The following is a 25,126-nucleotide window of genomic DNA, read 5'->3' on the forward strand; positions in this document are numbered from 1 at the left end:
AACTGGGCCATTTGTATCTATAAGGCATTAATATTTAGTTATTTACAAGTATTAATATTTTCGGTAAACACATGATGGCATGCGGTTATTTATGGAACAAGAAACTAATCACATTATATTTCATAACGAATTTTTTAATTTTTTTATTCATTAAGTACATTTTACCTTCCGGCAACTTCAATAAAGTCTCAATAACGGCATCTCTACCCAGTTTGAAAAAGTCTTTATCTGTTGTGTAGATAAATTTGACTCTCCCATTCACCACAACTTGGAACTTTTTAAATTGGGATTCGGTAATGCGCTCAATTTCTGGCCACTGATATTGATTCCACTTCATTTGAGAGCTAATCATTTCCGCCGCCTCTTCCGAAATTGATGGGACAGCGGGATAGATAACGCTTACCAGCTTTTGTAAATTCTGCACCATCATTTCATTTCTTACTTCACCTTTTTTAAATGCACCTTCTAAAGTATTCGTTAGTTTCATATAATCAGATACTACAGTATTTAATGAGATATGAACTTCGAATGATTCGGTTATTGATTTTAAGAGACACTGAAAATCGTTGTGAAGTTTCACCTCTGCGTCATTCAGATCTGTCGGTGTCTTAAAGCATTCGCTTATTGCTAAATTCTCGTCGAGCTTGAGAATATTTTTGGTCAGAAGAAGAATTTTTTGCAACCAACGTTCAATACCAACAATCTTAGATTCGTCCCAATTCAGAGCATCTGAAATTGGACTTTGGAAAAGAATATGTGCCCTTGTAGCATCAGGTCCGTGTTTTGAAATACACTCGTTAGGATCTGCACCATTGTGTTTAGATTTTGACATTTTTTCATAAGAAACCATTGGAGCCTTGCCGTTTGACTTTATAATTACGGTGTTCCCGTCTGGAGAATCATTTATAAACTTTAATTCGTCTGATTTCAGAAATCGCCCAGTATCAGGATCTACATAAGTTTTACCCTGAACCATTCCTTGTGTAACCAGTTTCTTAAATGGTTCAAAGATGCCAGTAGCGTCGTCCCATGTACCAATAGATCCGAGGAATTTAGCAATAAATCTGGAGTATAATAAATGCAAGATAGCATGCTCTACTCCACCAATATAGATATCGACAGGCATATATTCATTTGCAATCTCACGATCAAACGGCTTTGATGTATTCTTGGGATCTAAAAATCTAAAATAATACCAAGAACTATCAATAAAGGTATCCATGGTATCAGTTTCTCTTTTGGCAGGCCCCCCGCATGAAGGACAATCAACATTTACGAATTCCTCGATTGTAGACAGCGGATTCCCTTTTGTATCTAATCCTTCAAGCTCAGGCAATTTGACGGGCAGCTCACTTTCCGGAACAGGGACGGGTCCACAATTTTCGCAATGAATGATGGGTATTGGGGTGCCCCAGTATCTTTGTCTACTTATTAACCAATCTCTGATTTTATATCTAACGATATTCTTAGATAGTCTCTCTGTATGCAATTTCCCCATTATCGACTTTCTTGCCACTTCAGTGAAAACTCCTGCATATTCCCCACTTTCTTTAGTTAAAATACCACTGGTAGACGTGAATGGGAGAGTCTCAACTATTTTTTCTTTTTCCTTTTCAGATAATTTACAAGCATCGTCAAAGAAAGGTGCTATACAGGTCTTAATATGTTCTCCGGGACAGTTTTGTTGCCAAAATTCAAAATCTCGACTATCATGGCCCGGGCATCCCATTACTGCGCTTGGCGCAGTGCCATAGCTGCTGACAACATATGAAGCTGCGAAGATAGGAATTTCCTCCTTAGTCAAGGGATTCACAGCCTTTATATTAGGTAAATAAAATCCTTCCTTTGTATCGTTTGGTAATTCGGCGCTTTTTCTCACAAACTCTTTCAGTTCGGACACTGTTTCACTATATTTCTGTATAATTGGATGATCCAAAGCCAGAGCCACATACTGCACCGCAAATAAGGTTTCTGGCCTTGTTGTAAAGACAACCAAATCTTCAAATTCAGGGTTTGTAACTTTGAATATCAATTCTGCACCTACAGATTCACCTATCCAATTTTTTTGCATTTGCTTCACATTGGAAGGCCAGTCTTTCAATTGATTCAAGTGTTTTCTCAATTTAGGGGCAAATCTCGTTATTCCCAAAAACCACTGCTTTAGCTGTTTTTTCTCGACAATGGCCCCTGATCTCCAAGAACGACCCTGAGCATCTACTTGTTCATTAGCCAACACTGTTCTATCAACAGGATCCCAGTTAATTTCCGCTTCCTTACGATAAGCTAGGCCATTTTCGAAAAGTTTTAAGAAGATCCATTGAGTGAATTTATAGTATTCGGGATTACATGTGGCTATTTCTCTATCCCAGTCGAAATTAGCCAGCATACTTTCCATCTGTTGTTTCATTTTTGCAATGTTATCTCTAGTCCATACGGCAGGATTCACACATCTTTCAATGGCAGCATTTTCAGCAGGTAGTCCAAAAGCATCCCATCCCATCGGATGTATCACGTTGTAGCCTCTTAGCTTGTAAAATCTATTCAGAGAATCACTGATAACATAGACCCGAAGATGCCCAATATGCAGCATTCCAGAAGGGTACGGAAACTGGCACAGAATATATTTGGACCCTTTAGCCGAAACATTTTGTTTAGGTAACCCACGGATGGTCTTCTGTTTCCATTTCTCACCAATTGCAATGAGTTTTTTCACAGCAGGCCCTGGACCCTTCACCTGAGTGGATAAAAACCGTCTTGAAGATGGATGCAACATTCTCTCCACTGCACACACGGGTCGAATTAGTCACGTACAGAGTCCACAATATAGGGTAGCAGCGATTCGTTCAATTCTCCGTTGTTTCGCTTCTGCCAAATCCCTAGTTGTCGAGCGAAGGATGTATACCACTTTCTTCGGTTTCTTTAATCGTTCGCGGGGGTGAGATGGAAAAGTGTCAAGGTGTAAGAAAGTATCAAGAAATTCCATGAATAATCCTAGGAAGCCATGATATAGAAATTCCCTCTGCACTACGTAATAGTTACACAGAATGGATGATATAATCTATGTTTTTCTGCTAACTTCTTATTATATAATGAAAAATCCTGGACGAAGGCCTCCAAAAACGCGTCGCGTATAGTAAATTTCAGTGTCTAGTTTTTATCAACACTGCATATCGATGCTTCAACAACATAGATTGAAGTTCCTCACAAGAAACAGGGACACACGTATCTGTAATAGGTAAGCGGCTGCTGTAAAGTAGAGATAAAAAATATAGTCCTATTGAGTTACTAGATGGTATGACTTCGACGATACTTAGTAGTAAGAGACCTATGGAGCAGGTGGATGATGAGTTGCTTTCACTGACTGCGCAACAGGAAAACGAGGAACAGCGGCAGCAGACAAAGCGCAGACGTCATCAGTTTGCCCCCATGACTCAGTTCAATAATAATAATGATGATAGTACTAATGCGCTGGACGGAAGCAGCAGGGTCGGGAGTTCTTCTGACGTTGCAACAGCGGAACAAGACAATTTTTTGGAAGAGTCCCCTTCAGGATATATCAAGAAAGTCATTTTGAGGAACTTTATGTGCCATGAACATTTTGAACTCGAACTGGGTTCCAGATTGAATTTCATTGTTGGTAATAATGGCAGTGGTAAGAGTGCCATCTTAACAGCTATTACTATTGGTTTGGGGGCCAAGGCTAGTGAGACGAATAGAGGCTCCTCTTTGAAAGATTTGATTCGGGAAGGTTGCTATTCTGCCAAAATTACTCTTCATCTAGAAAATAGCAAGTATGGTGCGTATCAACAAGGTACCTTCGGTAGTGAAATTATAGTGGAAAGGACAATCAAGAGAGATGGGCCCGCTTCTTTTAGTTTAAAATCTGAAATCGGTAGAGAAATTAGTAACAAGAAAAAGGATATTCAAACAGTAGTGGATTTTTTTTCTGTACCGGTGAGCAATCCCATGTGTTTTCTTTCACAGGATGCTGCCAGGTCTTTCTTAACTGCCAGCACTTCCCAGGATAAGTATAGCCATTTTATGAAGGGTACTTTGCTGCAAGAAATTACTGAAAACTTGGTTTATGCTAGTGCTATTCACGACAGTGCGCAGGAAAACATGGCTCTGCATCTAGAGAACTTGAAGTCTTTAAAGGCTGAATATGAAGATGCCAAAAAATTGTTGAGAGAATTAAACCAGACTTCCGATTTGAATGAGAGAAAGATGCTTTTACAAGCAAAATCATTATGGATTGATATAGCGCAGAATACAGATGCCTGCAAAAACTTGGAAAATGAGATTAGTGGCATACAACAGAAGATCAATGAAGTTTCAGAAAAAATCAGTAATAGGCAAGAAAAGATCGAAAGATATACGTCTGATGGTACTACTATTGAATCAAAAATTGATGCCAAAGTTATTCATGTTAATGAAAAAGATAGCGAGCACCAAAATGCAAGACAACTATTGAGGGATGTCAAAAGCAGATTTGAAAAGGAGAAAAGTAACCAAGCTGAGGCACAGAGTAATATTGATCAAGGTAAGAAGAAAGTCAATGCTCTAAATAAAACAATTGCCCATTTGGAAGAAGAACTTACGAAGGAGATGGGTGGTGATAAGGATCAGATGAGACAAGAGCTTGAACAATTGGAAAAAAATAATGAAAAGTTAAGAGAGGTAAATAATTCTCTGGCCGTCAATTTGCAAGATCTAAAAAATGAAGAGAGAGATATTCAACGTGAACGTGAATCGGAATTAAGGGTTGTTTCACAAAGCATTCAAAACAAGAAGATGGAATTACATAATATTTCCAAGGGTAATGATACTTTCTTAATGAATTTTGATCGTAATATGGATAGACTTTTAAAGACGATAGAGCAAAGGAAGAACGATTTTCAAACTCCCCCAATTGGACCGCTAGGTTCCTTTGTAACTATCAAAAAGGATTTCGAAAAGTGGACACGTTCTATTCAAAGAGCTATATCATCTTCGCTGAACTCATTTGTTGTGGCGAATCCAAAGGATAATAGACTTCTCAGAGACATTATGAGATCGTGCAATATAAGAAGTAATATACCTATCGTTACTTACCGTTTGAATCAATTCAATTATTCAGGAGGTAGAGCGCGTGGGAATTATCCGACTATTGTAGACGCACTCGATTTTTCGAAACCAGAAATTGAGTGTTTATTTGTTGATTTGAGCAGAATCGAAAGAATAGTGCTAATTGCTGACAAAAATGAGGCCAGAAATTTTTTAAAAAGAAGCCCGGCTAACGTGAATATGGCTCTATCGCTTAGAGATAGACGTAGTGGTTTTCAGCTTTCCGGCGGATATAGGCTAGACACGGTTACGTACCAAGATAAGGTTAGATTAAAAGTTATCTCTTCATCTGACAATGGGACCGGATATCTGAAGGACTTGATTGAACAGGAGATTAAAGAATCACAGAATATACGAGATCGTTATGAGGAAAAGTTGAATGATGTGAGGTCGAAATTAAAGGAAATAGATGAAAGGCTGAATAATATCAAAGGCGAAATGAGAAAAACTAATTCTAGAATTACAGAATTGAAAATGAATGTCGGCAAGGTGGTCGATACTGGTATATTGAACTCAAAAATAAATGAGAGAAAAAATCAAGAGCAAGCCATCGCCAGTTACGAAGCTGCCAAAGAAGAGCTAGGTTTGAAAATTGAGCAAATTGCACAGGAGGCCCAGCCAATTAAAGAGCAGTACGATTCTACCAAACTAGCTTTTATGGAAGCCCAAGATGATTTACAACAGCTGAAAGAGGATATCAACTGCCGTCAATCTAGAATTCAAAAATTAAAGGATGATACCATTTATTACGAAGATAAAAAAAAAACCTGCCGAGAAAATATAAAGAAAATTGAAGCTAATGTGGCAGTGTTGAATGAAGGTATACAAAAGCAAATTGAGAATGCTTGTGCATTTTGCTCAAAGGAGCAAGTCGAGAGTGCTGACCTACCGGCCACTCAGGAAGAGATCAAACGCGAGCTCGATAAAGTCTCGAGAATGATCCAAAAAGCTGAGAAAAGTCTAGGATTATCACAAGAGGAGGTAATTGAACTATTTGAGAAATGCAGGAGCAAATACAAAGAAGGTCAAAAAAAGTACGTGGAGATAGATGAAGCACTTAACAGATTGCATAACTCTCTGAAGGCTCGTGATCAAAACTATAAGAATGCGGAAAAGGGAACGTGCTTTGACGCAGATATGGATTTCCGTGCATCTTTGAAGGTTCGAAAATTTTCAGGAAACCTTTCCTTTATCAAGGATACTAAGAGTCTAGAAATATACATCTTAACCACTAACGATGAGAAGGCAAGAAATGTTGATACTTTATCAGGCGGCGAAAAATCCTTTTCTCAAATGGCATTGTTACTTGCTACATGGAAACCCATGCGTTCAAGAATTATTGCGTTGGACGAGTTTGACGTTTTCATGGATCAAGTTAACAGAAAGATTGGTACTACTCTCATAGTCAAAAAACTAAAGGATATAGCAAGAACTCAAACTATCATCATTACACCCCAAGATATTGGGAAAATTGCAGATATTGACAGTTCTGGTGTCAGTATCCATAAGATGAGAGACCCTGAGAGACAAAATAATTCCAACTTCTATAATTAACATTTTTCGTATTTAGGCTCCCTTTTTAATAGATTTGTAATTCCTGTACAAAATGTTATTTTACATAAGTAAATTTATGTAAAACATCAAATTTTAGGTCTAAACATTAAATGTGTAGTTTCATTTGAAAATAAAACTAATAAGAAATCCATCAACATGAATATTTTCCTTTATTTATGAACACTAAGTTACATAATGAATAACTGAGAAAATGGAAATGTTCAAAAATCAACAATTTGACTTTTGGGGAAATCGTGGATCTCAGGAATGGGAATTTCCGGGATGTAGTAAACTTCTCCATTTTCGTTAACCCTTTCTCTGTCCTTTTCGCTAATAGAATAGATTTCTTCAACGTTTGCCTTCAACAAATCGAGCACTTCAACAAAATTCTTTTGAATTTGGTGAGCTTGTTCCCTCATATTTCGTCTACAAAGACCTTCAACAACTCTCACAGCGTCTTGCTTCGTTTGGTTTAATCTCTCAATTAGCCTTCCCACTGATTGCACCAAATACTCCTCTTCGTAGATGGTCCCCTTTTTACCACGAGCACGCTTACGTTCTTCCCTACGCTTGTTTTTTGCCGTACGTCTGGAAGCACCAGTCTTTGCGGTTCCTCCAGTTTTGCCCGTGTATCTTGTGAAAAATGATTCTTGCGTCGACGTTTCAGAAGGAGCAATGGAGACATCATCAGCTTGGTCAGTTTCCTGACCATAGAAGGCATATGGATTCTCCTCTTTCTTAGCGCGCAGCTCTCTCAATCTTCTTAATTGAGAGTTTATCTGGCCTTTACAATCGGCAAGCAATTCGGCAATTATACCAAAACCTTCACCCAAACCAGGATCGACCACCTCTTCCAAAAGTTCTTTCCTCTTTGCTTTGAGTGTCACGAGGCATGCAATATCATATCTATAGGCCTTACAGTACAAGGTCACAGATTCTTTGAGGTCGTCCAAATATTCTAGTTGAATATCAGCAGCATCCACATACCTGTGCTCGAAAGTCAAAGAAGAAACCAAATTTTCTGCAATTGTCTCAACTTCCTCTGGGAACTTCTGAACGGCAACGGTCATGGCTTCACGCCACTTTTTAGCCGATTCATATGCTTTCATTGCCTCCTTGAACTTCCCTAGCATTTCATAAGCTACCGCCGCATCCGTGTACATTTGATTAGAGGACAAATACTTGGCGTAAATATCGTAAATGACATTTTGTTTCTTCGAATCATAACGGTAAAGTGCTAAAGCATATTTATATAGTCCATGTGATTCAACATAGTCTATGACTTCTTCCGAAATAATTTCTTCTTTCTTAATCTCAGACAGATGTTCTAATGCCTTTTCATAATTTCCCAAGTAGTCATCAATCAAATACTTACGACGTAAAGGTTCGTTATTTTGCAGTTCCTGCAAAAATGGTAAGTACTCACGAGGATCCATCTGTGATTTTTGAGCAACTAATAATGCTAAATTGACATCATAAAGAGACAGTGTTACCTTATAAACCACATTGACATCTTGCAGGAAACATAAGTAGGTTACACAGAAATCTTTCTCCTCTGGGTCTTTCAGTTCACTGATTAGTTTTAATGCATCCGATAAGTTTTGAGGGTTTTGAGATGCATATGCAGTAATAATCGTCTGCAAGTACGTTTTCTTATATTCAGGATTGTTCAATAAAACATTTAGCACCGCATCACAAATTTTATTCACTTTAGAGGTTTTAGGGTCAAACATTTTTCTCTTCATGTAAATTTGCATTTCAGTGAGTGATGCTGGTTCCACTCCAAATGACTCTGAAATCCCTGAATAAAGAGTTTCTTTGTATTTTGTCTTCGTGACGTCATCCTCTGACAAACAGGAAATAAATAAATTGAGATAATCGACCCTTTCGATTTGGTTAATAAATAGTTCTAAGTTTTCAATAAATAGCTTAGGCGCGTAGTCGTATAAGATATCAAGATTAATTCTGTGTGTACGACAGACAACGAATGCTTCTTTATAGCGCTGCGCCATAATATCTTTTCTGACTTCAGCTAGTACCATGATTCTTGGATAAATTGTTTCTAAATTGCCACGTATGGCCTGCAATACAACGGAAGATTTGGATGGGATGACAGACACTAAAATGGAACCTCTTTCAATGGCACGAACTCTTTCATCTTCAACACCTTCTTCTACCAAAGGCAGAGGCTTAAAATCAGTGGAATTCAAATGCACAAACTGTAAATTATGTTGTGCTGTAGTGAAGAGCAAAAAGGAATCAGTGATTTCTAAAGAAGTAACCGCAGAAGCCAGGAGAACTTGATTTGCAAATAACTTACCATTATTCGTGATACCGAATGCAACTAATTCAGAACTTTCCGAAGACCAGTTGCCACCATCTTCTGACGATATATTATGGACTCTCTTTACTTTGAAATCACGTACCAACTGAGGAAACTTGGTGATTTCCATCAATTGTCCTTCCGCATCTAATTGACAAACTGTACCATCGCGAGTTTCATATACCAAATGGTTATAATCAAAATCACTTCTTAATAAGACAACTTTATCATAAACCTCCGCAATAGTTATCAGAGTTGGTTGAGTAATATCCTGAATATCCAAAAGTGCTATTCTTGAAAGGTTGTCTGTGTCAAGCAGCACACCGACTATGGAATCGTTAATAAACGCAACTTGCCTTAGACAGTCAACTTCACTTGTAAATTCAGATTTAAGGAATTCACAGACCACATTCGGGTGCTTGCCCTTTTTCATTTCTTCAATACTGGCTACGGATGCAAATATTAAAGCATCCTTATTGATGGCTGCATATATTTCATTTGACAAACTGCATGCAACATCCAAGACATTGCCTGGAGTTTCAAAATCACGATAGTACATTGGCGGAGGGACATTAGCTAGAGCCAAGGGAGTGATATTCACAGTCGTTCCATCAATGACAAGAGAGGTACCGTTATCGAATGGTTCTAACGTTGGGCCCTGTGCCACCTTGTAGGCAAAATCAACAATGTTGACAGATCCGTTATCAGAAAACATCAAAGTAAAGTCCTTTTCTGGATGCCATTTGACGTATGAAATGTCACTAGCATATAATTCTTGTTTTAGATACCAATGGTAATTTTTAGATATCCATAATTGAATACGATCCACCAATACAATCGCTAACGCTTCAGAGTTACTATTCCAACACACACTTTTTATCCTCTCATCAAACGGTAATCTTGTATCAAATTCCCCATGCCTCAAACCATTTCGCTCGAAGAAAATTAAATCTACTGAATCGTCATCACCAAAATCGGTCCTCCTTTGTATGGATGCAATCAAAGATCCCTGGGGTTTCCAACTCAGCTGATGTTCCATTCCTGTGACCGGCTCAGAGGCACTATCTAATTGGCCTTCACGTGAAAAGACTCTGAACGCTCTTCTTTTTAAAGATTTTGTTTCATCATCTTCGTCTGGTACTTCTTCAACAGAAGACACAGCAAAATAATCACAATCGCCTCTCCAAGAAATCGTGACTTCACGGCTGTCCAAAGTAGTAACATCCCCAGCATCTACCATATAAGGCATAGTTGGATCTCTTAATTGATTACCAACCAAGCCAGATGCCTTCAAACTAGCCAATGCTTCTCTTTCCATAGCGCGCGCTCCCTTACCTCTAAACTGAGTTTCCTTCTTACCCCAGCCTACAGTAACATGTTTCGACATTTTAAGATCATCCACTTCTAGATGGTACTCGGATATGGGTTCGTACATTTTGCTCAGAACAACAACGTTACGATCTTTGGTCACCATGGCTAGTGTTTCTTCATCATAGGACCACTGTGCGGCTGCTATCCCATTGTCTATGGTACCTACAATTTCAATCAAAGTTTCAGTAGGATCCAAACTGACAGGATCATAAGTGGCTGTAATGATATCACCTTGTTCGAAGACGAACACTAGCTGGTTGATATCTGCAAAGTGAATAAAAGATAATAATTTGTCATCAAAGGTCTGGATGTTAAATGAAGCCAAAACATTTCTAGAACCATCCTTCATGAATTGTTGCACCTCAATAGCGCCAATATCTATGGAACCAAGTACACACGTTATACTATCAGATATCGTATCAAACACTGAATCCAATAAAGTGAAAGGTACATCATCTCCATCAACTTCCGCAGTAGATGCTATTGGTTTGAATTTACCCTTATTTAAGGTAATGAGATTACGCATAGCGACTGTACAATTTTGATTTACCGCCCCAACGCTTTAATATAAGAACTTTCCTTACGTGCTCATTAATGATGAACACTACGCACTTGCACAGTGTCTTGTTAGGCATCGCATTTTATTATTATTCTGGAAAAAAAATCTAAAAATTTGATCATCGCGTTATACGTCCTCCAGCTTCTTAAGCAACAGCTCTTTCAACTGAGGTATTTCTGTCTTCTGTAGTTCGTCGATCCTTTGAGCATAATAATGGTTGGCCAGCGTCACCACGGTTGTTGGTTCGTCTGTTTCTGATGACTGCTCAGCTTTGGGGATTTCTTCTGCAAAAATATCCGTTACCATTGTCTTGAGACCTCTCAGGGATATGTCACGGTAGTATTGGGGACCATACAATTGGACCAACTTGTGCGTCTTGAATTCTGTGAGTATGTCATTATCGATGATGGGTTCCATTAGCAGCTCTTGCAGATTAAGTGTCTTGTCCCGATGTGCTAGAATTTGTTGCCGCCGTAAAATTATTTGCAGCAGCAATAGCACGATGTTTGAAGGGCAATCCATGGTAGGAGCGTCGATTTCCTGCCTGTAGTTGAATTAGCTAATAAACGCTTGTGGATATAAGCGCAAAAGTGAGATTAAACTGGGACTTGATGTAGTGCTACGTCCCCTTCGTTTGTTTTAAATTGCGTTTCCCGCCATGTTCGAAAAAGAACAAAACACGAGAAGAGAGTTGATAAATAAACGGAAGGAGACATCTGTCGATGCAACTAGACCACTTTACTCAGGCTGCGAGAAGAGTTGAAGTATGGATAAATCAATTGCCAAGGGTTTAAGTGACAAGTTATACGAAAAACGGAAGGCTGCTGCCTTGGAGCTGGAGAAACTGGTCAAACAATGCGTCCTAGAAGGTGACTATGATCGTATTGATAAGATAATAGATGAACTGTGCAGGGACTATGCATACGCATTGCACCAGCCCATGGCCAGAAATGCAGGACTAATGGGACTCGCTGCGACGGCAATTGCACTGGGCATAAATGATGTCGGCCGCTACTTAAGAAATATCCTTCCTCCAGTGCTAGCATGTTTCGGTGACCAGAACGACCAAGTAAGGTTTTATGCATGCGAGAGTTTATATAACATTGCGAAGATCGCCAAGGGTGAAATTTTGGTCTATTTCAATGAAATATTCGATGTGCTTTGTAAAATTAGTGCTGATACAGAAAACTCGGTCCGAGGCGCAGCTGAACTATTAGATCGTTTGATCAAAGATATTGTTGCAGAAAGGGCCTCGAATTATGTAAGTATTGTGAATAATGGTTCTTATGGTTCGCTTCCAGCCATTAAAACGGACCCAATTAGCGGCAACGTCTACCAAGAAGAATATGAGCAAGATAATCAACTGGCCTTCTCCTTACCAAAATTCGTTCCCCTATTAACTGAAAGAATATACGCTATTAACCCTGATACCCGTGTTTTTTTAGTTGACTGGCTGAAAGTCCTGCTCAATACCCCTGGATTAGAGCTTATATCGTATCTGCCATCCTTTCTTGGGGGCTTGTTCACTTTCCTGGGCGATTCTCATAAAGATGTAAGAACAGTCACGCACACTCTCATGGATTCATTGCTCCACGAAGTTGACCGCATTTCGAAATTACAAACCGAAATTAAACTGAAGAGGTTGGAAAGACTAAAAATTTTAGAAGACAAATATAATAACAGTTCTACTCCAACTAAAAAAGCCGATGGTGCACTTATTGCTGAAAAAAAGAAAACATTAATGACTGCGTTGGGCGGACTCTCTAAACCTGTAAGTATGGAAACCAATGATACAAACGTATCAAGTGCCAATGAGATGAATGATGAGACACATCAGAGTAACCAAGAACAGTTGTTAGATAGCGAGGTAACTAGTCAAGAACCACTTCGCGATGGTGAAGAATATATACCTGGTCAAGATATCAATCTGAATTTCCCAGAGGTCATTACCGTTTTGGTGAACAATCTAGCATCATCGGAGGCAGAAATTCAATTGATTGCGTTACACTGGATACAGATTATTCTATCCATCTCTCCAAACGTGTTTATCCCATTTCTTTCAAAGATTCTCTCTGTTCTTCTGAAGTTATTGAGCGACTCAGATCCACACATCACTGACATTGCCCAACTTGTCAACAGTCAATTGCTGTCATTATGTAGCTCATATGAAAACAAGGAAATTGATGGTAAAATTGCATATGGCCCGATTGTTAATAGTTTGACGCTACAATTCTTCGACAGCAGGATTGATGCCAAGATCGCGTGCTTGGACTGGCTCATCTTAATCTATCACAAGGCTCCAAATCAAATATTGAAACATAACGACAGCATGTTCCTAACTCTATTGAAATCTTTATCCAATAGAGACTCGGTTTTAATTGAGAAAGCTTTGAGCCTTTTGCAGAGTTTATGTTCGGATTCAAATGATAATTATTTACGCCAGTTTTTGCAAGATTTACTAACGTTATTCAAGAGAGATACAAAGTTGGTGAAAACTAGGGCAAATTTCATCATGAGACAAATATCTTCCCGTTTATCACCAGAACGTGTTTATAAAGTAATATCTTCGATATTGGACAATTATAGTGATTCAACTTTTGTGAAGATGATGATTCAAATTTTAAGTACAAACCTAATAACTTCACCTGAAATGTCCTCTTTGAGGAATAAACTTAGAACATGTGAAGATGGTATGTTTTTCAATAGCTTATTCAAATCTTGGTGTCCCAACCCCGTGTCAGTGATATCTCTATGCTTTGTTGCGGAAAGTTATGAGCTAGCTTACTCTGTACTACAAACATACGCAAATTACGAATTAAAGCTAAATGATTTGGTGCAATTAGATATCCTGATACAATTATTTGAATCTCCTGTCTTCACAAGAATGCGCTTACAACTTTTAGAACAACAAAAGTACCCATATTTGCATAAATGCCTATTTGGTATCCTAATGATCATACCACAATCGAAGGCTTTTGAGACGTTGAATCGAAGATTGAATAGTTTGAACATATGGACATCTCAATCTTATGTGATGAACAACTACACAAGACAAGGAGAAAATGGTAATTTCTGTGATACTAATTCCGACATCTCGCAAAGATCCGTAAGCCAAAGTAGGCTACATTTTCAGGAATTGATAAACCATTTCAAGACCATTTCTGAAGAAAATGAATACCCTTCAGATATGCTAAGACTTGATCGTGGCGCTAATAATAAATCGCTTTTACTAGGAAGTTTTCTTGACGGTACTGATGAAGATAAACAAGAAATTGTTACTCCAATGTCTCCAATGAATGAAGCTATTAACGAACAAATGGAATCTCCCAATGACAGTAGTTCAGTTATACTAAAGGATTCTGGTATTTTGCCATTCAATCCGAATATGCCTGATAAATTAAAAAAATAAATTGTCATTACGCGATTAAAAGGATTGTTGCTCAAAATTGAGATGGTATAGTACATAAATAAGTAAATAAACATACATTCAACTGAGCTGGATAAGTGGCCTATTGTAACAACTCATCCCTGTAGTGAGTTTGAAAGTTGACCCTTTTAATATCACGACGGATCTGCGTATTAATGGCATTTTTCTCCAATTGGTGCATTTTCTTCATACCCTTCTTGTATTGTTTTTCCGTTACTCCGCTAACCATTCTTCTATCAGCTGCACTGACAGTTCTTCTGCTTTCATTGGGATTTGGCTGAGAAGGCAAGTTCTGCCTGTAATATCTCTGCCCCACACGATGGCCTAGTCTTGCACCTGTTGGCAAAGTGAGTTCTAGGCCTGACTCGTCAATGGAAACGGTAGTATAGTTTGCATTAATATCATTCTCAGTTGGGATCAACGCGGTATCTACTCCAGGATAGTCCTCATTTTTAACCTTGCTAATAGAAGAAGCTCTGGGAGTACCAGCTGTGCCACACCCGGTTTTTCCCCTACTAGGATGATCATTGTAAGTGAAATCGTAAAAGGAAGCGAACAACTGGCGCTCCTCTTTGGTTTCATATGGTAGCCTGCAATGGCGTTTAGAATTCATGTGTGCCCTTATACTTTCTAAACCAGAGCCGTGAAAGTTGCAGCACAGACAATCATGATCGATGACAATCACTTTTATCAAAAACTCTAATAAACCATCTAGATCGATCAAATAGGATCTTTCAGGTATGAAAAGACCATGCTCGTTGAACATATGCTTAACATTTCTTTCCACCTCTTTGCTGTTTTTTCCACAATATATGCATTCAGTAATGGATATCTTTTCATTTTTTTCGTCATCGATGGGTCTATCCGCCGGTTCTAATTCCTCATCACTAGTACCATTCTCATAATTGGAATCACTAGTAAAACCGTATTCAGAGACTGTATCTTCACCGTAATCTGTATTTGTATTTTCTGTCCCCACAGTCAAGTTAGATAGTTGCGAAGATATCGATCCAGAGGGGGAAACGGACCTATTCTCGTTCTCTCCGGCAACGGTATCCCTATCATTTCTCTTCAATAAGCTTGCGCCAAGCTTTCTTCCTCTTTTCGCCTTGATTGGCTTCTTCTGTTTCGCAGTTAATGCATTATGCTGGTTGCTTTGGTTCATGATAGGTTTCAGAACGGGGAAACCAAATTCATCAACTTGGTTTTCTGCCTGTTCCTTTTCAGAAATTTGTAATTTCTCAGCAAATTGTTCTGCACCAATCGGCGGCAGGCTGGCAATTCTTCTCTTCAAGTTGTATCTGTGCCATTCAGTCTTCATGTGATATCTTTGCAAATCACTCGTCTTGAACTGAATAACACAACAATTACACGTAAAAGAAGCAGAACTCATCTTTCAAAAATGGACAAATAAATTCCGTCTTGATGTTTCTAAAGCAGCTATAGTTTAACGATAATGGTATGTCGTACAATAGTAACGATGAAACCTACAATTGTATTGTCACTGCCCTTGGAGTGTCTAAGAATATCTGAGCTGTTTTATTCTCCTTCGTAAGTGGCAATTTTGTAAATGCCCTGTAAGAAAAAAGACTGCCACTTCGGTACATCTGTACCTCTTCAAACCCATACATGTTCATTTCAAAATGAATCAACAATTTCATGTTTTTCTCGCGAGGGTCGTCCTAGAAAATTTCACGCAGGTGAGGTATGACGGGCCACTACATAGCATGAGAGCATAGTATCAGCAGGACACCCTATGGGACACCGTGAAACAGGTACGGGAAGGTGTTTGACGAGATACATATAACTGATGATTATTTGAAGCGCAAGCTCAGACTTTTCTCAATAAATAAAGAAGCTGAAAAACTACGAACAAAAGTGTAAATTAGGGTATGTACTAATACTATTTGAAGCAGAAAGCCACGAGGTCTATCAAAACGCCAAGAGCAAAGATTACAGGATGAAATGATCAAGTCCGACAAAAATAGTGGCAACAAAAAACATACCTAGATTCACGCAAGCTGTCACTGGAAATTATTTGTCCCTAATTTTCGAATCCTATTCAATAAAAAGGGCATCGAAGAATTCTAAACCCAACAACAGGGACGTGAATTTTGCCGAGATACGAGGAAGTAAATTCAATAATTCCGCAAGATAGAATACAGTATAATGTGCGTCAGAATAAGACAGTGCTTGACCACAGACCAGTCCAAACGACATATCCGGAGGATTAAGAGATTTATTGCATGGGTGGAAGAACTGCATGTGCGAACCCAAAAAATCACCAACCTCATGCTATTTTCTGAAAATATATACCGACCATTTTTCATTAATACTAACAAAACTTTCTATAATCGCAGTTAAAAATGGCTCACGAAAACGTCTGGTTCTCTCACCCAAGAAGATACGGTAAAGGCTCCCGTCAATGTCGTGTCTGTTCCTCCCACACCGGTTTGATCAGAAAGTACGACTTGAACATCTGTCGTCAATGTTTCAGAGAAAGAGCTAACGACATTGGCTTCAACAAATTCAGATAAGCGATAATAAGTAAACTACGATGAATATATAAGTACAATATATATATATACATATATATACATTTTCAAGTGCCTCTGTACTTTCTATGTTTCTGCCGGCTTTCCAAACCTTGAACTCTATGCCCTTGCACATCAGTCGAAGGAGTCATCAATTTGAAGGTAAGGTAAGGTGAGGTAGCTTTTCCTGTTTTTATTATACCAGCTTATTAAACATTCTCATACCCTAAGTTTCCTGTTATTGGATACTTATTACCCGCTTGAGCATATTTTTTCAGAATCTGAAAAATTTACAGTGTATAAAAGGGCAGGAAATCATAATCAATTCACTACTTGGAATTTGTATGTCGTTTATTCTTTGATGTTTTACTTTTAAGAAGGGCGAATCAAAAAATTTATTTTTTACACGGAAACAATGCCACAGTTGACTGAACCTGTCTTCCAACAGTAGTTAATTGCCAGTGTTTCAAACAAGATTTGAAATACCAGTTTCCAAGAATAATTTTAATAATGGACAGGATAGGAAGTCCGATTTCTGTGTTACCTCAAGCGAGGCGATAGAATTGGGATGTCGAAGAAAGTCTACATTACTTTATATATATTTTATCTCAATTACAGCTTTCTTGCAGCTATATTTTCGAACAGTCATCTTAGAACGCTGAGTTGATTTATCTGGCTTGTTCCCCTAGTGGTCTGTGATATGACACCTTACTGGAGAACTCCATGGAAATGAGATCTTGCGACAAAACATAATAAATTGCTATAGAGTTTATATATACAATTTCCGTGAAAGCATCTCAGAAATTTTATTTCGCTTTTATTTGACACTATTTGCCGTCTTCAGTAGGTACAGAAACCTCGAAGTTTTTCATTGGTTGACGAACGGGAGCAACAAACAGAGTTGATTTAAATGATCCGACATCTTCGATCAACTCCCCACAAGGGTATTTGGCGAGGTCCAAGTCGCTTTCATCAAGCTCTTTGTTTTCCACTTGCGACTTCAAATGAAGGATTAATCTAGACGCGTTCTCACCAATTATATGATTTTCATAGAAGTCTATCATTTCTTTTTTCGTAACGTTAGCAACTAGCTCAGCCTTCTTTTGACGATGCGTGAAATTGTAATCGCCCAAGTATATTGCTGCCGTATATCTGGCACTTTCTTCACCCATGTTCTTGAATTTCTGTAATAGACTATTGCATAATGCTTCTTTGTGTTTTTCAAAGTCTTCCTGCTTCATATCTTTCAAGGTTTGGCCAAAAGTTTCATAAAAATTGGTTATCCTCCATTCTAGATACGGCGTGGTATGTTCTGATTGGATCAAGATCCTGATATTTGCGGTACCGTGATTGTTTAGACTGGAGCTGAACACAACATAGCCCAATTGCTCCTTCGTTCTTAAAGTATCAAAACATGGCTCATGAATCAACTGTGTAAATAGTCCGCTAAGGGCGGATAGCTCTTCCGAATAAACGTCCAATTGTGTGACATGTTGGATGCATGAATTGACATTCAGAGAATCTTTCAGAGCAGTTTCATATCTGAAGCTCTTACCCTTTGGGAGTAGATAGGACCTCAAACGGTTGTTAGAAACTTGCAAATTGTTAATGTTAACTGTGATCATTGACTTAATCAACGAATCCACTTCCATTGCCTCTTCACGTTTAATATTGCCGTGAATCAAGGTTTCAAAAAATGCACCTTCATAAATTGTAGGTATGAAATTAATTAGTTGCTCGTACGACAATTTCTCGAAAACCTGTAGTTTTTCAGCAGTTGACCAAGAACGCTCGTTTATTAGAGAATTATAGTAGTTTGACATTTGCGAATATGGAACCTCATATAACAAATTCTTCAAATGACGAATGGTCTTGTCCTTCAAAATCTCAAAACGGTTCTTCTTAGGTTCAAAAGAAATAACACCTTGCAAGAACCTTGTTAATAAAATGATTAGCTTTTCATTATACCCCGACGCGGTAATGTCAAGGCCTTGATTAGTCTTATTGAAAGATATACGGAGACCAGCACAATCAGCATCATATTGTAGATCTTTCAATGCATCGTTGACCATCTGGATATATAACGTAGATAGCATACTGTTAATGATGCTTGCATGAGTATGTGGCAATTTAAAAGACAAATAGATATAACCTCTTGGTTGCCAAAATCGGTCGTCCTTCTTATACCATAATCTGCTGACACCATCGGATAACAACAGCATAGGTTCTTCTAATGGCTTTACGCCATCTATTTTATCAACCTTGAAATTGGTTGAAACAAATTCATTTGGACGTGGCAAATTTAGGGCCGGGTTCAAGCCTGGGGATTTAATGTCTCTCACTAAATCTGCTGGATAATCCAGCACCTTGAACGCAGTACCATACCATTTTTCGCTGGAGTTCGTTTCTAAACTTTTCGAAATCAATGTAACACGAGAATTTTCGGGGATTAGGGCATCTGTATACTGAGTGAGCAAATCTGGTTCATATTTAGTTAGTAAGCCCATGGCCAAAATTCTATCAACAGGAATATACTCTTTTTCCAGGAATTTCGCTAAGGAGGAAACTGTGGAAGAGGGGCTACCAGCTTGCTTAAATTTGAAAGAGGCATTGCAAATATCCTGCAATTCACTGAAGATCCATTTCTGAGGAAGCGAATTCTTCAACATTTCAATGTATTGGAAGACCAACACAATGACATCACGATAATGCGTTAACCCGTTGTCAGTCAGATCGATGTCTACAGCGAAAAAGGCATTACCTTTGGAGACAGTGTGCCCACCGGCAGATAGCTCATTCGCCCAACCCACATTCTTTAAATGTGCCAATAAAGAACCGGAGCCCTCGTGGCCAATTAAATGACTTAATATCCTTGGTGGCTTGGACTCCCACTTCTCATCCATATCAGGAACAGTGAATGAAATTTCTAGTTTTTTCAAATCCTTCACGGGGTGGACCTGAATTATTTTTTGCAGATATTCAGATTGCATAATAGGCTCTGCGTAGTGAGGTACCTCACGGTCATTATTCGAAATATCTTTAAACAGATTATAGGTCCAATCAGACAAAGTGTCGAGATCTTCTCTGCCAAGAATACACAGCTTCATTAAGTTGGCGGAGTAAAAGTTGTTATGAAACTGTAACAACTCATCTCTAACGTTTTGCCCGTTCTCCTTGGGCAAGGTGCCCAAAGTCTCGATGTTCCCCGTGGAAAATTTATGATATGGATGGTTTGGATTGGTCAAAGACTTGTCTAATTGGTAGATTCTCCAGATATCATTTTGTAAATTTTTTTTATTTTCGCTGTTAACAGCATTGATTTCTTTATCAGTGGAATCCTTATTGAAAAGAGGACAAGAGAAGAAACCTGCGAACCTGTCCAGCGCTCCAAATAAGTGTTGATGATTTATTTCGAAAAAATAGTTTGTATTTTGCGACGCAGTGTAGGCATTCGATGAACCCCCATGCTTACTCAAGTAGCTTGAATATTCGTTTTCATCAGGAAATTTCTCAGAGCCCATAAACAAAAGATGCTCGCAGAAATGGGCCAGACCAGGCAAACTTTCCGGGTCTTCAAAGGCGCCAATATTAACGTCCAACGAAGCAGCGGCTTTATCAGCCTTTGGGTCTTGGATTAACAGGGCCTTCAATTTGTTAGGCAACTCAATAAACCGATACGATCTTTCATCTAAATCTGGTTTTAAGAAGTCCAGGTCGAATGTCTTGAAATTAGAAGTCATTTTAGGAGAGGTTGTGGTATTATAGTGAGATATACACGTGAATGGCTTGAAGCGTCCTACTATGTAATTGAAACCTATTGGGGAGAAGCGAACCAATTGACTGAGGAGCGGTCTAGTTAGAAATACTGAAGAAGAGGCTAAAAGAGCTAGGCCCATATAGAGCAGAATCGAAATGAGCAAGAATGAAGTTTTCCGAATTGTTTGTTCTGTTTTATTCGTCGACGCTTCTTTGCCTGATCCACTCTGAAAGGGAAAGAACGAAGGCCTCGAAGTGAAAATTTCACCACCATTAAAGACCCGCGCGCCCTTTAACCTAATGGATACCAATACAAGCAGCTGACTACAAACCAGAAAAGCCCAGGTGTTCTCATTAGCACGTCACGGCGCCATTAGTGACATATTGACAGTCCTTCTTGGCAAGATTACAGACAGAAAGATTGACAACGTCTGCCTTCCTCCTGTATTTTCCACCATCATTGGTTACGCCATACCATATTCTGCATGGGCGCCTTACTCAGCTTTTCCGCCCAACTAGGGGGAAAAAGCGATCAAGAGACAGTTGACAGAAGCATGATACAGCTCAAATAGCCAGACAGCAGAAGAAATACATACACACAGAAACACCAAGTGGGATAGATCATGCGGAAAAATACGTTGGATATGGTCACTATCGGAATCGCATGTCTTGTGGGAGTTTACACAGGCACGAAGTTCTTCGAGCCCATCGTCATCGACAGATTGCGTAAGGATGGGAACCTGAGAACGGACGTTCCCATCCCTGAATACGATGAGGAGGGAAGAATTGTGAGGATAACACCGCCTTCGCCACCTTCACCACCTACACCGCCACAGCAATGAGTAGTTATATATCAGTACACGTCTATACCTTTCTAATCTTGTACATAGCATCAATAATTAAAGTCGTTACTACGTTGAATGATAAAACAGGGTGACCCGGAAGTGACTACTATTTATAGAAGTAGGAGACCCACACATCCCACTGTTTGGGACCCGTTGTTTCTTTTTTGGAATTTTTTTCAGTTAGTTTTTCACCATTTTTTCACCGTTTATAAACAATCTCGAGCCTATAAACAAAGGGATGATAAGTAGATTCGACTAGTTGAATAGTATACACCTCATCAAAGCTCACAACAGTACTACACTCGTTCAACACTCGTTATATATAATCATGCGTGCCACTACTTTATTATCTTCCGTCATCTCTTTGGCATTGTTGTCCCGTGAGGTCTTAGCAACTCCTCCAGCCTGTTTGTTGGCTTGTGTTGCCCAAGTCGGCAAATCATCTTCCACCTGTGACACTTTGAATCAAGTTTCCTGTTACTGTCAACACGAGAACTCGTCCATTAAGAAGTGTTTGGACTCCATCTGTCCAAACAACGACGCCGATGCTGCTTATTCCGCTTTCAAGAGCTCTTGCTCCGAACAAGGCGCTTCATTAGATGACTCAAGCAGCAGTGTGTCCTCTTCATCCGCTAAGTCATCCTCTACCAAGGCTTCTAACAGCGCTTCCTCTTCTACTAAGGCTTCTTCCAGCAGTGCCTCCTCTTCTAGTAGGGCTTCTTCCAGCAGTGCATCCTCTTCTACTAAGGCCTCTTCTAGTAAGGCTTCTTCTTCTTCTAGCAAAGCTTCTTCCAGTGAACAAGCTCCTTCCAGCAAGGCTACTTCAACAGAACAAGCTTCTTCCTCTACAAAGGTTTCCTCCAGTGAACAAGCTCCTTCTAGCAAGGCTACTTCCACCGAGCACGCTTCTTCTACTACTGAAGCTCACTCCTCCAGTACTACCTCTTCTTCCACTGTGTCCCAAGAACCAGCTTCCTCTGCTCAATCAACTTCTACCGCCATCATCTCCACTTTCTCAGAAGGTTCTGGTAATGTCTTGGAGGCTGGCAAATCCGTTTTCATTGCTGCCGTTGCTGCTTTGTTAATTTAATAATCTACCGCTTTATTTTTAATGGGTTAGGATATTTTTATTTTCCTTTTTTCTTCTCTTTCTTATATGATACGGATGATTATATTTCTCTGAAGACATTTTAGAATCTCACTTTATTTCATTATGTTCCACTTCCTATAACTTTTTGCTTTCTTTTCAAAAAAGCAAATAAAGTATATATAAATCTATACCAAATAAAAAAATCCAAAAAAAATCCGTCAGTTATTTGCTTTAGAGATTCTTATCCTGCTAAACATGCACATGCGAGTATATATTTGTACAGTAATTTTCACGATGCTTACGTTGCCATTTCCGTATATGTTGGTGGGGGCACATATCTAGGCAACGCTTCTGCCTCAATATGCTCTCTTACTTGACAAAAGATTTGAACAGGATTAATATTTACTTCAGTTTGTTTCGTAACTCCATTAATCTCCCATTCGATCATCAGCTGAAAACTAAATATTCTCTTTATTGTACATGTCTTGAAACTGTACAATCTGTTCCCACGGTGTCTATAATCCTCCTCATTGAACACCACCTTTTTCAAAATGGGATTTTCCTTTAATCGTAGTTCACACTCATACATGGAACCATCCGAGGTTTCTCGTAGTTCATTCCAGTTTAAAAGAGGCTTATTGGATTTTAGCTGATTTAAATCAAGTTCAATGAGTTTCAAAGATGAGTAGTTTCCATTCGCTATACCTTGTGATAAATATGTCGTAGTCTCTAACAGATTCAGTTGAAGTTTACGTGGTACAATTTGCATCTTGCTCAGGCTTGCCATATTCCCTTCTAAGACTAGATATACCCCGTCGAAATTTTGGCTGCCTGACTTGAACAAGTAGTCTTTTCTGTACATCTGCTTCAAACCTCGACTTCTAACTTCCACTCTCATGCTACTTTTCCCATCAGGGAGTCCTATTTTATAGATGGATGAGAAAACTTTCGCACCGTTTGCCATGCGGGAAGATTGCCTCGTTGAAGCCACTGAAGATGCAGGCCTCGCTCTTATGTTTCCATCTTCTACTAATATAGAACTGGCCTGAGAGAAGTTCCTGTCACTTTTTATGTATCCGACTCCGTTAACAACTCTCACGTCCTTTGATGGAACTTTAAAATTTGAATTATTGAAAAACTCATTATTCATGGCGATGCTGTTGAATCTATTATTATTACCGCAACTATTAGGTTCCTCATCATCCTCCTCGTCAGGTTCTATAATAAGGTCCTTCGGTTCAGGTATGAACTCAAAAGTTTTAATTTCCCTTATCAATTTATGGAAAGGCTTAAACCAAGCTGAAGATTTTCCTAGTTCTATTTGCACCTGCGCCATATAAATGACCTTGCCAAAAGAATAGAAATATAAATCCAAATTATCGATCTTGTTGAATTCTTGCCAATAACTATTAAACGTCGGTGGTAACCGTGCATTACTTCTTGTTACAAATGCTATTGTCTTTGCTGTATGATTTTTCAGGCACTCAGGTTTGTTAGGAAACTTATCAAATTGAAATTTGTAGTCGTACGAACCTGGCTTAACTTTGAATGGTTTGGAGGATCCATCAAGGGCATTCCATACATTATCCGGAGGAAAGACTCTTTGTTCAAATTTCATTAATGTATGAAAGGATTTGTTATCTTGACCGGGCATCATCATAGCATTCTGTTGAAACATGTACTCTTGGTCAATCTTCGTTAGAGTCTCTGAGAACCCTTTCAAAATGACGGTAATTTTCCTTATAGACAATGACTTTGTTATCTGAAGGTTAACTGCTCCTGACAGCTGGTCATTTGAACTGTAAAATTCCCCATTATACGGCGGATTCAAGGATATTGTTATTTTTGGAGCCATACTTTAACCACAGTTCAGTTCTCAGCCTTCTCTGATTCAAGAACAGAAGTACTAATCTGTATATTCACGGGGTATTTCTTGAGTAGTGTACTGTTCCACTTTATGTTGGTTTCTTACTCTCCCTCCAATTTATACAATTTTCGGATGGATACAGTCACTTTATTCGAACAGAGTGGCGGTGTTAGAAAGGCTGTAAAGTTAAGGCGTTGTCTTTCATGCAGCTCTTGTAAAAAGAGCGTGCATCTCTTCTCCTTCTCCAGGACCCTTTCTGGCCAACCCGCACTGTGCCAAGATTTGTCTTCAAGATTTTATACCTAGGCCTCATATTATAGATGAACTACGCTGATATCTAATACAAATGATCGTTTCACCCTTACCATTTTATCTTCAACAGTAAAAGCAACATTCCATCTTAAAACAGGGACTGAGATTGCTTCGAAAGTAGAAGAAGTCGTGGAAGTGTACGCTGAAACAAAACGACAATATTCCAACATCGGAAGCAGAAAAAGACATATTTGCAATGGCATGATCTCATCCCTATGCGGCAATGCAAAACTACTTCAAACGCTACCTCGTTCTTCACGCACACGTTTCTATTTTGGAAGTATTTTTTTCCAGTTAGATTTTTATTACGAGTTACATGATTCGCCTTCTAAAAAACATGAGAGTCTACTCGAATAAAGGTTACCAACTCACAACAAATATCATT

The 25,126-nt window shown here is 38.9% G+C and overlaps 11 protein-coding genes across 11 annotated transcripts; 5 read left to right on the forward strand and 6 right to left on the reverse strand.

Annotated features, from left to right (window-relative positions):
• Window positions 1-85: 85 nt before the first annotated feature.
• On the reverse strand, window positions 86-2,773 carry NAM2 (leucine--tRNA ligase NAM2; the record flags this gene model as incomplete). The annotated part of the gene is made up of 1 exon (XM_056230000.1): window positions 86-2,773. One exon carries the CDS (start codon window positions 2,771-2,773, stop codon window positions 86-88), a length of 2,688 nt encoding a protein of 895 aa, XP_056083963.1.
• A 521-nt stretch (window positions 2,774-3,294) lies between these two features.
• SMC6 (DNA repair protein SMC6) lies at window positions 3,295-6,657 on the forward strand (the record flags this gene model as incomplete). The annotated part of the gene is made up of 1 exon (XM_056230001.1): window positions 3,295-6,657. One exon carries the CDS (start codon window positions 3,295-3,297, stop codon window positions 6,655-6,657), a length of 3,363 nt encoding a protein of 1,120 aa, XP_056083964.1.
• Window positions 6,658-6,878: 221 nt separating this feature from the next.
• Window positions 6,879-10,877, reverse strand: IKI3 (Elongator subunit IKI3; the record flags this gene model as incomplete). The annotated part of the gene is made up of 1 exon (XM_056230002.1): window positions 6,879-10,877. The coding sequence occupies one exon, from the start codon at window positions 10,875-10,877 to the stop codon at window positions 6,879-6,881; it is 3,999 nt and encodes a 1,332-aa protein (XP_056083965.1).
• A 159-nt stretch (window positions 10,878-11,036) lies between these two features.
• On the reverse strand, window positions 11,037-11,432 carry SWC7 (Swc7p; the record flags this gene model as incomplete). Its single annotated transcript, XM_056230004.1, has 1 exon — window positions 11,037-11,432. One exon carries the CDS (start codon window positions 11,430-11,432, stop codon window positions 11,037-11,039), a length of 396 nt encoding a protein of 131 aa, XP_056083966.1.
• A 244-nt stretch (window positions 11,433-11,676) lies between these two features.
• On the forward strand, window positions 11,677-14,319 carry VAC14 (Vac14p; the record flags this gene model as incomplete). Its single annotated transcript, XM_056230005.1, has 1 exon — window positions 11,677-14,319. One exon carries the CDS (start codon window positions 11,677-11,679, stop codon window positions 14,317-14,319), a length of 2,643 nt encoding a protein of 880 aa, XP_056083967.1.
• Window positions 14,320-14,419: 100 nt separating this feature from the next.
• On the reverse strand, window positions 14,420-15,730 carry REH1 (Reh1p; the record flags this gene model as incomplete). Its single annotated transcript, XM_056230006.1, has 1 exon — window positions 14,420-15,730. The coding sequence occupies one exon, from the start codon at window positions 15,728-15,730 to the stop codon at window positions 14,420-14,422; it is 1,311 nt and encodes a 436-aa protein (XP_056083968.1).
• A 973-nt stretch (window positions 15,731-16,703) lies between these two features.
• Window positions 16,704-16,874, forward strand: RPS29A (40S ribosomal protein uS14; the record flags this gene model as incomplete). Its single annotated transcript, XM_056230007.1, has 1 exon — window positions 16,704-16,874. One exon carries the CDS (start codon window positions 16,704-16,706, stop codon window positions 16,872-16,874), a length of 171 nt encoding a protein of 56 aa, XP_056083969.1.
• Window positions 16,875-17,698: 824 nt separating this feature from the next.
• STE23 (metalloendopeptidase) lies at window positions 17,699-20,767 on the reverse strand (the record flags this gene model as incomplete). Its single annotated transcript, XM_056230008.1, has 1 exon — window positions 17,699-20,767. The coding sequence occupies one exon, from the start codon at window positions 20,765-20,767 to the stop codon at window positions 17,699-17,701; it is 3,069 nt and encodes a 1,022-aa protein (XP_056083970.1).
• Window positions 20,768-21,271: 504 nt separating this feature from the next.
• On the forward strand, window positions 21,272-21,469 carry ECM19 (Ecm19p; the record flags this gene model as incomplete). The annotated part of the gene is made up of 1 exon (XM_056230009.1): window positions 21,272-21,469. The coding sequence occupies one exon, from the start codon at window positions 21,272-21,274 to the stop codon at window positions 21,467-21,469; it is 198 nt and encodes a 65-aa protein (XP_056083971.1).
• A 331-nt stretch (window positions 21,470-21,800) lies between these two features.
• Window positions 21,801-22,562, forward strand: CCW14 (Ccw14p; the record flags this gene model as incomplete). Its single annotated transcript, XM_056230010.1, has 1 exon — window positions 21,801-22,562. One exon carries the CDS (start codon window positions 21,801-21,803, stop codon window positions 22,560-22,562), a length of 762 nt encoding a protein of 253 aa, XP_056083972.1.
• Window positions 22,563-22,860: 298 nt separating this feature from the next.
• ART10 (Art10p) lies at window positions 22,861-24,417 on the reverse strand (the record flags this gene model as incomplete). The annotated part of the gene is made up of 1 exon (XM_056230011.1): window positions 22,861-24,417. The coding sequence occupies one exon, from the start codon at window positions 24,415-24,417 to the stop codon at window positions 22,861-22,863; it is 1,557 nt and encodes a 518-aa protein (XP_056083973.1).
• Window positions 24,418-25,126: the final 709 nt, after the last annotated feature.

This window comes from Saccharomyces kudriavzevii (genome assembly GCF_947243775.1).
Source record: "Saccharomyces kudriavzevii IFO 1802 strain IFO1802 genome assembly, chromosome: 12".
In the NCBI taxonomy this organism is placed as follows: Eukaryota; Fungi; Ascomycota; class Saccharomycetes; order Saccharomycetales; family Saccharomycetaceae; genus Saccharomyces; species Saccharomyces kudriavzevii.